The sequence below is a fragment of the Toxotes jaculatrix genome, chromosome 24 (genome assembly GCF_017976425.1).
Source record: "Toxotes jaculatrix isolate fToxJac2 chromosome 24, fToxJac2.pri, whole genome shotgun sequence".
Classification (NCBI taxonomy): domain Eukaryota; kingdom Metazoa; phylum Chordata; class Actinopteri; family Toxotidae; genus Toxotes; species Toxotes jaculatrix.
In genome coordinates this window covers 2,205,284-2,220,137 of record NC_054417.1, presented here as the reverse complement: position 1 = coordinate 2,220,137, position 14,854 = coordinate 2,205,284, and the positions used below count along the sequence as shown (strand labels likewise).

The 14,854-nt window shown below is 39.7% G+C and overlaps 2 protein-coding genes and 1 non-coding gene across 3 annotated transcripts; 2 read left to right on the top strand and 1 right to left on the bottom strand.

Annotated features, from left to right (window-relative positions):
* The first annotated feature begins 219 nt into the window (after positions 1 to 219).
* Positions 220 to 6,388, top strand: gpr180 (G protein-coupled receptor 180). The gene is made up of 10 exons (XM_041032338.1): positions 220 to 413; positions 1,171 to 1,314; positions 1,452 to 1,546; positions 1,717 to 1,822; positions 2,263 to 2,443; positions 2,602 to 2,651; positions 2,838 to 2,995; positions 3,233 to 3,430; positions 3,520 to 3,597; positions 3,917 to 6,388. The coding sequence occupies exons 1-10, from the start codon at positions 275 to 277 to the stop codon at positions 4,070 to 4,072; spliced, it is 1,305 nt and encodes a 434-aa protein (XP_040888272.1). The 5' UTR covers positions 220 to 274; the 3' UTR covers positions 4,073 to 6,388.
* Positions 6,389 to 6,571: 183 nt separating this feature from the next.
* On the bottom strand, positions 6,572 to 6,653 carry trnas-cga. The gene has a single exon. It is a non-coding gene; the product is annotated as a tRNA-Ser (tRNA).
* An 833-nt stretch (positions 6,654 to 7,486) lies between these two features.
* LOC121177964 (small integral membrane protein 11A-like) lies at positions 7,487 to 10,075 on the top strand. The gene is made up of 3 exons (XM_041032416.1): positions 7,487 to 7,572; positions 8,538 to 8,753; positions 9,012 to 10,075. Exons 1-2 carry the CDS (start codon positions 7,558 to 7,560, stop codon positions 8,724 to 8,726), a joined length of 204 nt encoding a protein of 67 aa, XP_040888350.1. The 5' UTR covers positions 7,487 to 7,557; the 3' UTR covers positions 8,727 to 8,753; positions 9,012 to 10,075.
* Positions 10,076 to 14,854: the final 4,779 nt, after the last annotated feature.

Here is a 14,854-nt window from a genome sequence, read left to right as displayed (position 1 = left end):
TCTCTGTATGACACTCATCAAGGTAGTTTTTCTCAGGTCAAGTTACATGTTATTGTTTAAAATCTTACATATCCTGAACCACGGGGGTGAACATAAATACAAATATATATAAGTACAGCTTTGAGGTACTTGTACTTCACTTCACGTAACTTCCGGTCTTGACCTTGGTAACCTTGTATAACTTGACATGGCTGGTTTACTTCTGGCTTCGTGGCTCATTGAATTTATTAGCTAACGTTTATTTGCCGACAACGTTAAACTGCACACGGGGACAATGTCGCGTTTCTGGGCCACGCTTGTAGCTGCGGTGCTGCTCAGTTTGGAGGCCTTTGGGAAAACTGTAACGGGACTTTTTAGGAGCGAAGTGGCGAGACAGCAGAACGGCCAGTTCATCACTAAATTCATGTACCAAGGTAACGATGCTGATGTGCTGCTGCTAACGTGTCACCTCAGCAGGGCTCATGCTCACCATTCATTTTAATACGGTGTGAAGACAGTGCGCTGATACAGTTCACTGTTTGTTTTGTTCTCTGCCCTTTTTACTATTGTTATTATTATTTTTATTTACCAGTCATGGGTGTAACCGGCATGTCATCATCACATAATCTGATAATGTCCACTCTCATGAATCACATCTTGAACAGCACTTTAATGGACCATAGTTTGTGTTCATGCCAGTCAATAGCTATTTTTCACAGTTTTATTTATCATAGTTTTCATTTTATTGTGAAGGATTTTCTTGTTTAGAGTGTGAGTGCTTCACTTGCTCCAGTATACTTTGTGTGAGGTCAAAGTTCAGCTGCAGATCTCACTGAGCTGGTAGGGTCTAACTTCAGCAGGGTGGATATGTGTGTCACAGTCTGAGAGTTCAGTTGAGTCTGCGATCATTTTTTATTTTCATTGCTTTGCTTCTTTGGTTTGTCAGGGTGCCTGCAAACTCATGGTTAAACTGTACTAGTCTTAGAAGCAAAGTGTCATAAATAAAAGTACAATAGAGAGTAAAAAGACAATCCACAGTAACAAACAGTATCATATGGTTTGTAAAAATATCCAGCAGTGTCATCAGGTACTGTATTTTGTTAGATGTAGTTAATGCATGTTGGAAACACGTGTCATGTTTCCCATCATCCACTGATCCAATACCCAGTTCCTGTCTCTGTCTTTCTGTAGGTGGAAACGGTTTGTTCGTGTGCCGGCTGGACAACTCTGCTCTGGCGTCAGAGAAGGAGTCCAGACTGCTGCTGTATCAGGATATGGACTCAGAACTGGACAACCTCAGCTGCACTGAGAGGCTTGCCAGAGCCCACTTCACCAGTAAGGACCAGCGTTCCCTAATCCATAGTGCTGACTTCTGATATGATGGCTGTGGTGCAGCTGTATTGATTTGCTCTTCTTATTCCTCTGCTCTCCTGTCACCTCACTTCACTGTCTTCTTCCTCCTCCTGCTTCAGTTTCTCTCACTCAAGAAGAATATAACCAGACGATCCCTCGCCAGTCCTCCCCCACAGCCTGGCAGGCCCTGTATGCTGACAGATACACATGCCAGGTAACAGCAGCATTATAGGTTGCACTGAAATGTAGTTGCTTGTTCTGCAAAAGTGCAGTTAGCCTTTTAAAAATCCTTCATAATATTTCTCTAGTTTCACTTGTTATATTGATGCTGAGAGCGTTTGTCACAATATGTTTTTTTCTTGTGTTTCTTTTCTGTCTTTCCAGGAAAGTGCAGTGATTCCTTCTCACGCTGATCTCAGTTTTACCCTCTTGCTGTTTAACGCCGACTCAGCTGGAAATCCTCTGGAGCACTTCAGCGCAGAGGAGGCAGGTCAGACATCCCGAATATTCCCATCACCACAGCTGACAGGCTTGTCAGTGTAATGTACTCGACATTCCAACCTGGAACTCATAACAACCCAGTGAAAATATCCAAATAATAGATAAAATTTTCATTGTAAGTTTGTGTTTGAAATTGTGGGATTTTGTCTGTTTTCTGTCTAAGCAAAGATATCCACCTCCACTGCTTTTTGCTTGTGTGATTAAAAAAAGATATTTGAGTTAAATATTTAAAGGATAGAAAGAACATAATGGCTTTCCATATGCTGTTTCAGATCTTTGACTGTGTCTCAAATCTGCACTCTGCACTTAATGTGACATTATAATTGTAATATGACAACATGCCATGATTTGTAGAAGCTGTAGGGATTGGTCCGGGGGTATCTGCATCATTAAAGTGGGACAAAATGTTTTATTCTCCGTCTCACTCAGGCCTTCACAGTTTTTACTTCCTGCTGCTGCTGGCCTACTTCATAGCCTGCTGTATCTACATCCAGCCTCTGTACCAGGCTCTGAGGAAAGGAGGTCCCATGCACACTGTCTTCAAAGTGCTCACCACTGCGCTGGCATTACAGGGCTGCTCCGCCCTCTGCAACTACATCCACCTGGCCAGGTAGAGACAGTAGCCTCTCAGTCTGGTTTTCATGCCAGATCAGACTGTTGAATGCACAGACCACACCAACAGACATGTGAGCATCCTTGCAGTGACACATAAGAGGAATATGAAATAATGCTGCAGTATTTTCTGTTCCCTCATTTTGTGTTCTGCAGGTATTCTCGAGATGGTATTGGTATTCCTGTGATGGGCAGCCTGGCAGAGTGTATGTTCCTCTTCTTTAAACATTTTTCTTTCCATTCATGTTCATATCTTCTTCTGAAGTCTGATTCAGTGTTTAGAGTGAGATGAATTTTTCTGATAATATCAGATACATGTGTAAACAGACACGAAATGAATTATGTTACGTACCTTCCTCTTTTTCACTTTTTTGTTTCCCGTCCCTGTGCAGTCTGGGACATGGTGTCCCAGGTGTCCATGCTGTACATGTTACTCAGTCTGTGTATGGGCTGGACTCTGAGTCGAGGCAGGAAGCCTCAGTCCAGACCTCTGCAGTGGGAACAGTCTCCGGCCTCCACGGCTGTCGCTGTCGGTGGAGTCATTACACAGGTACACAGCATTACACTGAGACTTTATTTAAATAGATATTTCTTATTTCAGGCAGGTGTTTTTTTTCTTATGAAATCTAGTTCAGGAAATCTCATCTCATCTGATATGAGTGATATAGTCCTGATTAAAGTGAAAAAATAGGAATTCTGGGATAAAATCAGAACAAAAGTTAGAAATTTGATAAATATGTAATTAACAAAAATTTCTCAGCTGAGTGTGAATCCATGTCACTTTTAGGGAGTGCTGCTGCTGTGGGAGCAGTATTCAGAGTCAGAGAGTGAACATCACAGCTACCACACCCAGCAGAGTCTGGCAGGTGTCCTCCTCATGGCTCTGAGAGTGGGCCTGGCCCTCCTGCTGGCCTCTATCCTCTACCAGATCATTTCCACTGAACGGAGCACCCTGAAGAGGGACTTCTACCTCAGCTTCGCCAAGGTAAACTGCGCTGTACACAAGCCTGCAGCCTTCAGACAAACAGATATTCACCTGCATCCCTTCATGAGGTCATGTGGTCTCCATTGTAGGGATGCTTCCTGTGGTTCCTCTGTCACCCCGTCCTCTTCCTCATGTCTGTCATCTTCAACGAACACCAGAGGGAGAAGGTTTGAACACACAAACAACCTTTGAGCAAAGCATTTTAACATGTAGTGATGGTGATTGCAGAAAATCAGAGGAGCTTAAGCTGTTGTGGGACGTTTTGTAGTTACATGGCTGCAGTTTTGGTCCTGACTTAGTATAAGAATTCTCGTGAATATTTACATTGCAGCTGCATTTTCAGTATTTTTATATTAACAGTGGATGAAAGGACGATGTGTAATGTGTAATGCAGTGTCAGATGCTTAATTTTCAGCTTGTTCATTTGCCCCCACGTGTTCACAAAATCCACATGGTGTCTGTTACTCTCTACTTTCCGTTGTGTAGGTGGTGACTATCGGTGTGATCCTCTGTCAGTCCATCTCCATGGTGGTCCTTTACCAGCTCTTCCTGTCGCGCTCTCTCTACTGGGAGGTCTCCTCTCTCTCCTCTGTGTCTCTGCCGCTCACCATGTCCAGGACGAACCACAGGGGACGTTACTGAGCACTTCCGCCGTCATGCTTTACCCGTGGGACAGGGAGCACATGCTATGACACTGAGGCTTCACCTCCCTGAGGAGGGAGACTTCCCAAGCATGAAGAAGTAAAGAAGACAGGCAGTGTAAAGCTGCAGGGACTGTTCTCCTTTGCTGTTAACTGTTTCCTGGGAAAATAATCACGGCCATTAGAAAGCAAGTTACCAGGAAACAACAGCACAGGTCAGGGAATGACCAGGGGACAATATTTATAGCAACGCCCTACCTCTAGTGACAGATGATTTTGACTGAACACTGCTGAGCAGGAGGAAAAGTTATTTAGTGCAGGACCAGCTAGAGATGAGACAACAGGCTTTCCAGTGTCTCACTGTGACATGCTGGATGTTCTAAATAACAGCCAAAGTACAGTTTCAGCTGAAAGGAACACAAGGATGGATGAAGATGGATCAGCGACATGGATGCATCTGCAGGTGAGGTAGAAGTTAAGAACGAATGAAGATTAGAGGAGATTAGATAGGTGGTGGCTTTTATCTCAGAGACACGGACCAAGATCAGACACATCTGAGGGTTGTCCTTATGCTCATTCAGTAATTTCCTAAAGCAAATGCTGAACGGTGCATGTGGGAGCGAGCCAAAACATGGTGGATACGTCAGTGGGTCAGTATGTGGTTAGACTGACATGTTAGTGGGTAAACAGACTGGACTTAAAATGTGGTGGATAAAGGTGGATATACTCATGAATGTACAGGTGGAAGAAAGGACAGATTTGGACAGATGGAGACAGTATGTGAGCATCTAGATGGAGAAATATAAAGGATCAGTTTATTTTTGTCTTTCCTAATCCAAAGTGATGAATATGAGCCAAAAGTTCAGGGTGTGTTCCCTGTACTCACAGATCAAGCTGTACTTTAAGTTATTTCTTCACTCTCAACATGAAATTCAGAGCTGGCAGCATGTGAGACCTGAACCTTTGAACTCATATAAACTGTATGTAGCTGGAGACACACTGCATGACTTATCCTGTTTTATTATTGTTTTTAATGTAAAAGGCAGAACAGGACAAACCAAAGTCAAATCATTACTCAGCCCTCACTAAAACGGGCCCTGCATTAGCATCAGATGGTATCCCAGTGGGAACAAGCCCATAGTTTTATTTAGGAACTTGACACATTTCATATGATGCATATATGAATATAGAAATTTCGCTTAACCAACTGAAAGCTAAAAAAACAGTGATGAATGTGATGCCTGATTTTGTGCAACCACTTGTCCAAAAACCCAAGATATTCAGTTTACAATGATAAAAACAAACATCTAACTCAAGGTACACTTACTAAGATTTTCAGGGGCTTTTAACCCCCCACTAACTGCACACCCTAACTGATTCTTCTCTGTTTAAATATACTGTATGCCATAATCTTCTAATAAGTTATTAGAAGTGTTCTGGTCAACATGCCAAGCCACAGGCCTGGCACAAATTATTTCCCACCTCATTTATGACATTATACTTGAATATGAGCCTTGTGTCTGGTTTGTTAATCACAAAATGTTCAATCTGATCTCTTCTATTAGCTCTTGTTGTGGATTGGTTTGCATTGAAACGGCGTGTTTTCTGTGCAGTATGTACTGTATGTGGGAAGCAAGAGAAAGCATTCTGTATATTTTGTTTTGTCCTACAGTGACAATCTTATTCTAACTAGACAACAACACAGTGCGAGACCTCTGGTTGCACTGTGTTCTTAATATTTTGTTCTTATTTTGTTGGATTTAGTTACAGTAAATTTTATTTAAAAAAAAAAAAAAACAACAAGACAAGTGTCCAGTCATTCCCTTTTTTTCTTGCGTTTCCATATGTTACATGTATTTATTTTCTATAACCTGTGGAAACATGGAGATTGTAACGAGGGTAGCTGTAGTAAAATACATTTTAAGGACAACTGGCGCTACTAAATCATGAATAATGTCCTTTCTGCTGCAGGTTCGGGATGACGATAATCAATATGTATGACGGTTAGATCAAGTTAGCAACAGGATCAGAACATAAAGCATCACAGTCACTGAGACTTTTACTAACGGTACTGTTTTTCTTTTTGGGATTTGATGGACTCCTGACGCAGAGCAGATCACTCTAACCTTGGCCCACATTCACACTGCCTGGTAAAAGTAACCCAGTTCTTATTTTTCAGTTGTAGCAGGTACACATCAGATACATGTTGTTAAGCAGGTAGAATCTCATATTTTCATAGTTTCATTATGTTTGTTTCATTATGTGAAAATAAATGTAGTTGAAATTCGTTATATGTCAAGTTTTGGACTAAAATGTGAACAATGATTGCAGGAAAAGCTTTGTGAATAAACAACCTGTCATGCATTGCAACAAGACAGTCAAGTCAAATCATATGTGTGCAAAATCATGAATCATACAAAGGACGTCGTAGCTATGCTATTCGGGAGGTCAGTGTTGTTTTTAGATGTAAAAGCTTTAAGCCGTGAAATAAATTTTTTAACGTCACGAACAGGATTCGAACCTGTGCGGGGAAACCCCATTGGATTTCGAGTCCAACGCCTTAACCTCTCGGCCACCGTGACTACGCATGTCAAAATGAGACAGGCGGGTATATGACGCAGCACGTATATACAATAAATACAGCGAATTGATTATTATGACAGCGTCAAATAGCTGCAAATAGTTTATATCAAGCTGCATTACATATGCCAGTAATTGTATACGCATCAGAGGCAGTTTCTTTGGTAGTAAACATGGCCGAACTTACCTTTGATAAACATGTCTAATTACCTTGCCTACGGTTACGGTCACAAATCAATTCAGCTTAATCAACACATCTTCAACATAGCTCCAACAAAGAAACTGAACACTGAAAGTTTCGTAAAGGTAGCATTTATTACCATTATGTATTACACTGAATTTATTTTGTGCACACTGTATACACGTTCTTGTTTTTAAGATCTTTTATTAAAATAAAACTTGTTGCTTTTCTTACAAGCAGCTTCAAAACATACTTGTATATTGTGAATGCAGCAAATATGTAGTCAGTCTATTTTACTCAACTTCTCGAACCTTCAGGTAGATGCAAGTCAGTGTTGTCCATGTAACAGTCTGTAAAGGGTAATGATGCATTCAGGCTCTACACGGAAAATTTAGGTTGACACTGGCAATAAGAAAAAGCATTTCAGAAAATTCATTAAATTTGAGAAGACAGTTCACCTCATCCTTCATATTTACACATACGTCTCACCGTTAAGTGCGTGTATATTAAAGGCTACAGCGGTTGAGCCATAGAGTAGTCACCTGTGACCGGAGACAGATGATCAATGCGCTGTTTTTCCGATGAACCTTGAACGCATTGTATTACGTCCAACAGATACTGGATTTTGATTGGATCTTCGCTACAAGCCACACCTTCTCGCAGGAATATTAAAAGCACTTTGGCAGTCACGGTTGAGAAGAAAAGTCAACGATACAGAAGAAAAAATGATCAATTGGAAGGTAAATAAGCTAAATTATATTCTGTAAAGAGGCCTAGTACATGTTTTATCATTGCGGTACAGTTGCTGTTTCTTTTTTGTCTTGTTTTTTCAGTCATTTGTCCCAACTGTCTCTAGCGTAATGCTAACGTTAGTACAATTGAATAAACCAGCATGTCTCGCGTTATCTGTGATAGCTAACATGTAGCTGCACGGTAAAGCAAAGTTTTGGTTAAATAGCGCACGTCTGTCGTGCCGTCCCTCTGTTCTTTGAGTTTTAATGTTTGAGTAAACGTGAATCATTAAGTAATAGCCTAACACTGATTCAGTTTAGAACTACGTGATGTATGTTCAGAAGTGAAGTATGTTCAGACAGAGAGAATAACAGCTTACTTAAAGTAGTTGTCAGAGTTCAAATTATATTGAAATTGCCACTTGTTGAATTATATGTATGCCGAATTAAAGAGTGTTCTATATTGATTAGTAAATCAATAATACGGGGTTGTGTCTCATTTAGTATGTAAAGAAATATGAAAAGTGTAATTTGTTTTTAAATAAAGTTTGGGCAGTGAAAACGCTGAGTATGTTACAGTTACAATCCCAGAATGCACATGGTGTGCAGCTGCTTCTCTCTCTCACACACTGCCTCCCCTGTCTGTGACAAAATTAACTCCCATCTAGACAGCTGATGCCTCTGGTGGATAAGAGGGGAGGGGGCAGAAACATCTTCTCCAGGATCCCTGGCTGTTCCAGAGCTTTCTTTTCCCTTCTTTCAATTCTGGTTCTGCAATCCCGACTTTGTCTGTGTCGCTTTTCTGTGTCCTGCAGTCAGTGGTATAGTTCTCATGAAAAAAAAAACAAATAATCAAAAGGAAGCAATGAAGGAGGAACTCTGTGCCGTCCACAGAAATGTACTTCAGTGTGTGCAACTGTTTCAAGGTAGCAAATACAATGTCCTCTTCTAACATAAATTCTGTCCGTCCGCAGGCTTTGGACAACGTCCCCATCCTCCTGTACATCCTGGCCCTTAAGACACTGCTGCTGTGTTTGGGGTTCGCTGGGGTGAAGATCTACCAAAGTAAGAAAGCTGAGGCGGCCCTGAAGAGGCAGCAGGCTGAGAAGAGGAAGCTGGCCCAACGGACGCAGGAGCTAATTGACAACTTGAAGGAAGACTGAGCAGAGGAGAGAAGCTGTTGTGCACCGGTACGACTGTACCTAGTCGAAAAAAATAATTGTTCACTCACGGATGTGTTGTCCAGGCTTTGCAGGGCTGATATAATAAAATATTGGATCACTTCAATATATTACATTACAGTCAGCTCGTAAAACTGCTAATTAGGAGGCTGTTAATCTGGATTTTGTGCAATTGCCATTAACCATGAAAAGTTGCATTAATGTGACCATGTAATATACAGTAAATATCAACTAGACATCTCACAATTTGTCTTTTATCTTCTTCAGGGAAACATTTTACTGACCGGAGCAACAGGCCACTTTCTCCAAAATGACACCAGATGTCCGGATGTTTGCAGCAATAGGGATTTCCTGTGCTCCAGGCTTGTGGAGTGCTGGTTGTGGTTCCAGCACCAGGACTGTTCACCATGTCAGTAAATGTTTGACTGAACTAGGATTTTATGCAATGAAATTCGAGTCCTGAAGAGGGACTGGGATGAGACCGTTGTGTTTTCGGTTTGAGAGTACCTCAGTGAAAGAAACACAGCAGGTTCTTTCATTTGCCAAACATTTTCTCCATTCTGAGTTCAACCTCCCCAAACATCATCTGCCTTGTTTTTACTCATATCTGTGACTCAGGTTTTCCACTGAGGGTGTTGTCTGGACTCACAGAAGACAGCTGAATTTATTTCACTTTGTACATCACCATTAGCTGTAGACACATCAGCCAGTGATGTGTCTACTTAAACCTAAAGGAATGTAGTAACTGATGATTTGATAAATTTGTATATACTTTAGTGTGACATACAGTTACTGTCAGTGAAAATATACAAGGGGCCAGTAAAAGGTGAAACTACTGGCCAAACAGGCCAGTAAGAAGAAAGTGTTATGTTGGACCCTGGTGCTGAGTATCATGTATGTGTGTTAGTGATGAATTTGGTATCTGGATACTTATATCAGTTAAATTCTGTTGGGCAGGTTCTTGTCACCTATGTTTGATGTCTTTTAATGAGCTTTTATTTGTTTTGAACTCTTTATTCTGTGTGTAAAAGTCCAAATAAACTCTGTTGTGTTCCTCTTTTGATATTTCAAACTGTTTTGCAAACACATTTCCCAGTGAGGACTGTTGAATAGATTTGGCTTTTGAACACACCTTATATGACATATATAGTTTGCATTATCCAGATTCAGACTGACCCATTGCACTTTTGGTATTTATGGAAACAATTGTTGTTCTGTTGGTTGTGTTGTTGTTCTGTTGTGCCTGAGAGCAAAGGGAAACTGAAGAGAGATTCCTTGTGTGTATGCATAAATCTGGTCAATAAAACTGATTCTGATTGAAGTCTTTAATGCATAATAAAACCATGGAGTCAGACTGAAAGTGAACCTCTGGCAATTTGTGATCATTTCAAACACCTGTTCTGTGTTGGACGTTACTGCTGCTTTATGAGGGCAGTCACCGCAGTATTCCACGGAAGACTAAAAACAGCGTCTCCCCGCACCTGCGAAAAATCAAATTCTGCCCTGCTATTGGCTGGGCCCTCTCCTCCCCGGTCACATGGGTTTGATTAGCGCATGGGCAACAGGTGCGACTGATTTTTGGCGCAGCTCAAACTGGAATCTGACTTCGGTTTCCCTTTGCTCTCAGGCACAACAGAACAACAACACAACCAGCTGTTGGTTCTGCTGCAGCATAAATGCACAAGTCTCAGCCGGTCAGCATCTCAGTTGGATTCCTGAGTGTGAGAAAGTCCTTAAAAAACAGCAGTGTGAGCGCTTGGCCACCCCCGTCCCTGTTTGATGTCCTCCCAGATTATTTACTCAGCTTTTGTTCCAGGTTAAACTTGACCTTTTCCCAGAGGTTTGAGTTTCTTCAACTCATTTCACCAGGTATGATTCCTGAGGACAAACAAAACTTTACAGCTCAGCCTGTATTTTTTCCTCTGTGCTCATTAAAGATCATTTTTGGAAAATTTGGTGTTTCATGTTTTATTTTGGTAATGGTTGAGTTTCCGGTTATTCACTGCTTTTGCCTCTCATTCCAGGTGTCTATACTTCCCTCTCATATATTGTTTAGAAAAGGACAAATGAAATCCGTAAGTAACACAACAACTTCTTGGAAGAAGAAAAACAGACATATTTTACACAATACCATCCATTTTTTTGATTTTTTAAATGAAGTACTGAGTGGTTTAATCTTAACACTTTTAAAAAAGTATTCATATGAAACAAGCAAGCCAAAAAGGTCAACGGGAACCACTGTGTTATATTGTTGGGTCGTTTGAACAACAAAGATATTATATTAAGCGAGCTTTTCATCTGTTTTATGTATCAGAGCAGTATTTGTGAGTTCGACTTAAATGCAACCGCGTCTTTTATTTTGAAAGGGTCTGGAGTCGGAAGTGTTGCAAGTGTTGTTGAACCCGGTTGCGGCACTTCAAAGATGTCTGCCGGCAAGGAGACGCTTTATGCTTCTTTATCAAATCTTCTTTATCAACGGAAAAAAGGTATGTTCAGCTTTTGTGACTTATTATTTAACAATTTGTGGTCATGTAGCTGTTTTTTGTTAGTAATTAGTTCGTTTAAGCCTATGTATGCCACAAATGTCTAATGTCAAACGTTTTCGAGATTTAAAACAAAAATTTGCCTGTCACCAAATTCTCCCTAAGCTAACAGAACGGTGTCAGAGACTTTGACAGTTTAAACAGTTAAGTCAATTAAACAAAAAGTGGTAAAAAAATGTTTCAAATAAACTTAAAGTCTGTCAGTTTATTTGAAGGAAAGGGCCGCCGGGCTAACCAAACGAAAGCACCATCGAACACAACTGTAAAAATGATAATTCGCCGTTTTTGCTAGCTTAAAAAAAAAAAAAAAAAAACAGTATGTGGTCAACTTTTAAAAAGTTTATGGTCAGGCCACTGAATTGGTTAATTTGGATAACATATCTTAAAAAAAGGTTGTACATTTTTCAAGTAAAGTCATTAATTTTATTTAATCATTTTAATAAGTGTGTCGGTCCTATTAGTCGAAGACAGCGGCCATTTTGTAAAATATGGCAGCAGTGGCGGGAATTTATTAAAGACATATTAGAATGATTTTTTCTTTCTCTTTGCCATAGTTTTTCAGCAGTTTATAGTCAGGCCACTGAATTTGTTGATTTGGAGAACATATTTTGTTTAAAAAAACGTTGTATGCTCATTCTTCAAGTAAAGTCATTTTATTCAATCATTTTAATGAGTGTGTCGGTCCTATTAGTCGAAGACTGGCCATTTTGTAAAATATGGCAGCAGTGGAATGTATTAGTCATATTAGAAGGCTTTTTTTTCTCTGCCACAGTTTTTCAACACCTTTTATTTTCTTTCTTTATAAATTAATTACAGTACACTGAATAATTTTGTAGTTTGGTATATTGGTTAGACAAAAGAAGCTATTTAAAGGTGAACGTTTTTTTCTTTTTACACAGTAAACAATTACTCAATAAAGAAATTGTCGGTAATGAAAATACTCAGTTAATGTAATAATATATAATATTAACTTGTATTGTAACAAATTTTCTCTATCAAGTACTTTCTTGATATTTACATACTAATGATACACATTTTTTAAGTGATAGTTTCCATGCAGTGGTGGATTATTTTTATGCTGTATTCTTACTCCAAAGGTTAGTAGTAGTTTTGATTTTAGTTAATTAATTTAAGCAGTAAGTAACAACAATAATTTACATGCAACAAATATTTACATGCTTCTAAATAAATTTCAGTCAGATCTTACATTTTGTATTAATCCTTTTCATGCATTTCCTCTTGATTTTCTTCCTGTCTTTCCGTTTCCTCCTTTTTCTCCATCTCAGATTGAAGGAGCGTTCATGCAGGGTTTGGGTCTCTACACTCTGGAAGAGTTGAAGTTTTCCCCCTCGGGGCTCTTGTACACTCGTGGTCCATCTCAGTATAAGATCCCTGCGGTGTGCGACGTGCCACTCCTATTCAACGTCTATCTGCTGTCAGATTCCCACAACCCCCATGCTATATACTCTTCAAAGGTCAGAGGTCATCTTGTACACATGTACACCTTTTCTTTTTTTCGCCTCTTCTTTAACATGTTAAAAGGAGTGCACTTATTCCCAAGATATTTCAAAACAGACATAACATGTGGCATAGAATTGAACAGTAGATTCCTGCTGCAATTGCATCAAACTCCACAGGTGACATTCCCCATAATCCTTTGGCTCTGCAGAGAACCCGTCCTCTTCCTGGGCAGTTCAGTGTTCTTCGCCATCAAAGATGCCGTGGCTGCAGCTCGCTCAGAGTCCAGTCTAGTTGGCCCGTTTACTCTGAGCAGCCCTGCAACACCAGAGAGGGCCTGTTTGGCCTGTGCCACCCCGTTCACTCAGAAGGTAATGATACTAAAATACTGATGTTCTGACTCAGTAAGTTCGGTGCTAAATATTGTACAAGTGTTTGTGTTTTATCAGCACCATGCTATGATTTGCCCAACGTGGATTTTGCCAGTAGTTGACATTTTTGTTAACAGAAAAATCACGTGGAAGAAAACTCCTGAGGCAGCATCTAGACCTTTAGAAAACACTCTCCACTACTAATAGGAAGTTCTAAAAATGACCAGCGTGCCTTTGCTGTTAATATGTAGGTTGATGTTTGTTTTCTTTCCAGATTCCAGGCAGCAAACCAGGATCTTTTAAACTGTGTACAAATTGAAATTCTGTGTGTTTTCCTTTCTTCAGTGTTCAAATTAAATCTAAACTGTGAAATAATTTGAACTAACAATAATTAACTAACACAGTTATTTTACTCAACCATTCAAGGATTCAAGCGGTTTATTATCATTTCTATTATACATTTACATGTGAATAAAAAAGGAAATAGATACTAATCCTTTCTGAACTATTTTTAAAGGTTAATTTTTAATGAACAAATCAAACGTTTTACTGACACCATATTGAGCATCTGTTCTCATTCTGTACCATGTAAATGTGAAATAAATACATTATTTTACAGCACATTTGAAAGTTTTTGCTTATGCATTTGTCTTGCAGGATCATTTTCAACAACAGAATGAATAATCGGACGAATACTGAAAACAAAAAAAAAATCAAATGAAATTAAGAAATGACATTCTATAACAAGTGATTTTATCTTTAGTACAAAGACTTTAAGTGTCACAGTAGAGACATAAGCCATAATAAAAACTGGAAAAATAACACTGATTTGTCTTCTTGTGGACTGAGGATGATCACACATGGATGCACCACGGGGTCGCAGTACCATCCGTCGGAGATGAAGCCTGCAAGAGCGACAGGAAAGGCTGCTGATCAGATGTTTGCCAGGCAGAGGATAGGAGAAAGAAAGCCAAATTCAGGATTTCAGTAATCAAGTAATCACTTAATATGTCTTTTAATGTTTTTTTATGATGTGTTATTTTATGTCTGACATTGATTTATACAGAAATGAAATGTCATTAGTAGTTGACGAAGTAGTTAAGAAATTACATTTAACTCAAAAGCTCCTGAAACTGTTAGACCAAAAATGTGAGTTGATGGTGGTGTTGTACATGTACCTGTCCAATGTCCAAAGCAGACATCCATCACGGTGTCGGTGCTAATGTTCTGCAAAACAAAACAGAATTCGCTTTGCTATCAGAGGGATGGTGAGCAGCAGAGGAGGTAAGGCAGAAGCAGATGGCCAGTAGGTTTGTAGATTCAACAAGTAATCACTTAATATGTCTTTATATGTTTTTTATGATGTGTTATTTTATGTCTGACATCCAATGTCCAAAGCACAACTCATACTTCTCCTGACATCCATCACGATGTCCGTCCCGATGTTCTGCAAAACAAAACACAATTCTCTTTGCTATTCAAATACAAGATGTATCTGTATTATATCTCATTTTATATATTTAATAATATGCATGTAAAACATGTCTTATCCTATTCTAATGGCTGTTTGAAGGCAACTGGACTTCTTGCTTGAAGCTTGAAGATGTTTCACCTCTCATCTGAGAAACATCTTCAGTTCTGGAGACTGGTTAGACAGTCCAGGCTTTTAAACTCCTCCCTATCTCACCTAGTGGGTGCTACCTCTGGGAGCAATAGATACCACTGAGTGGAACGTTCA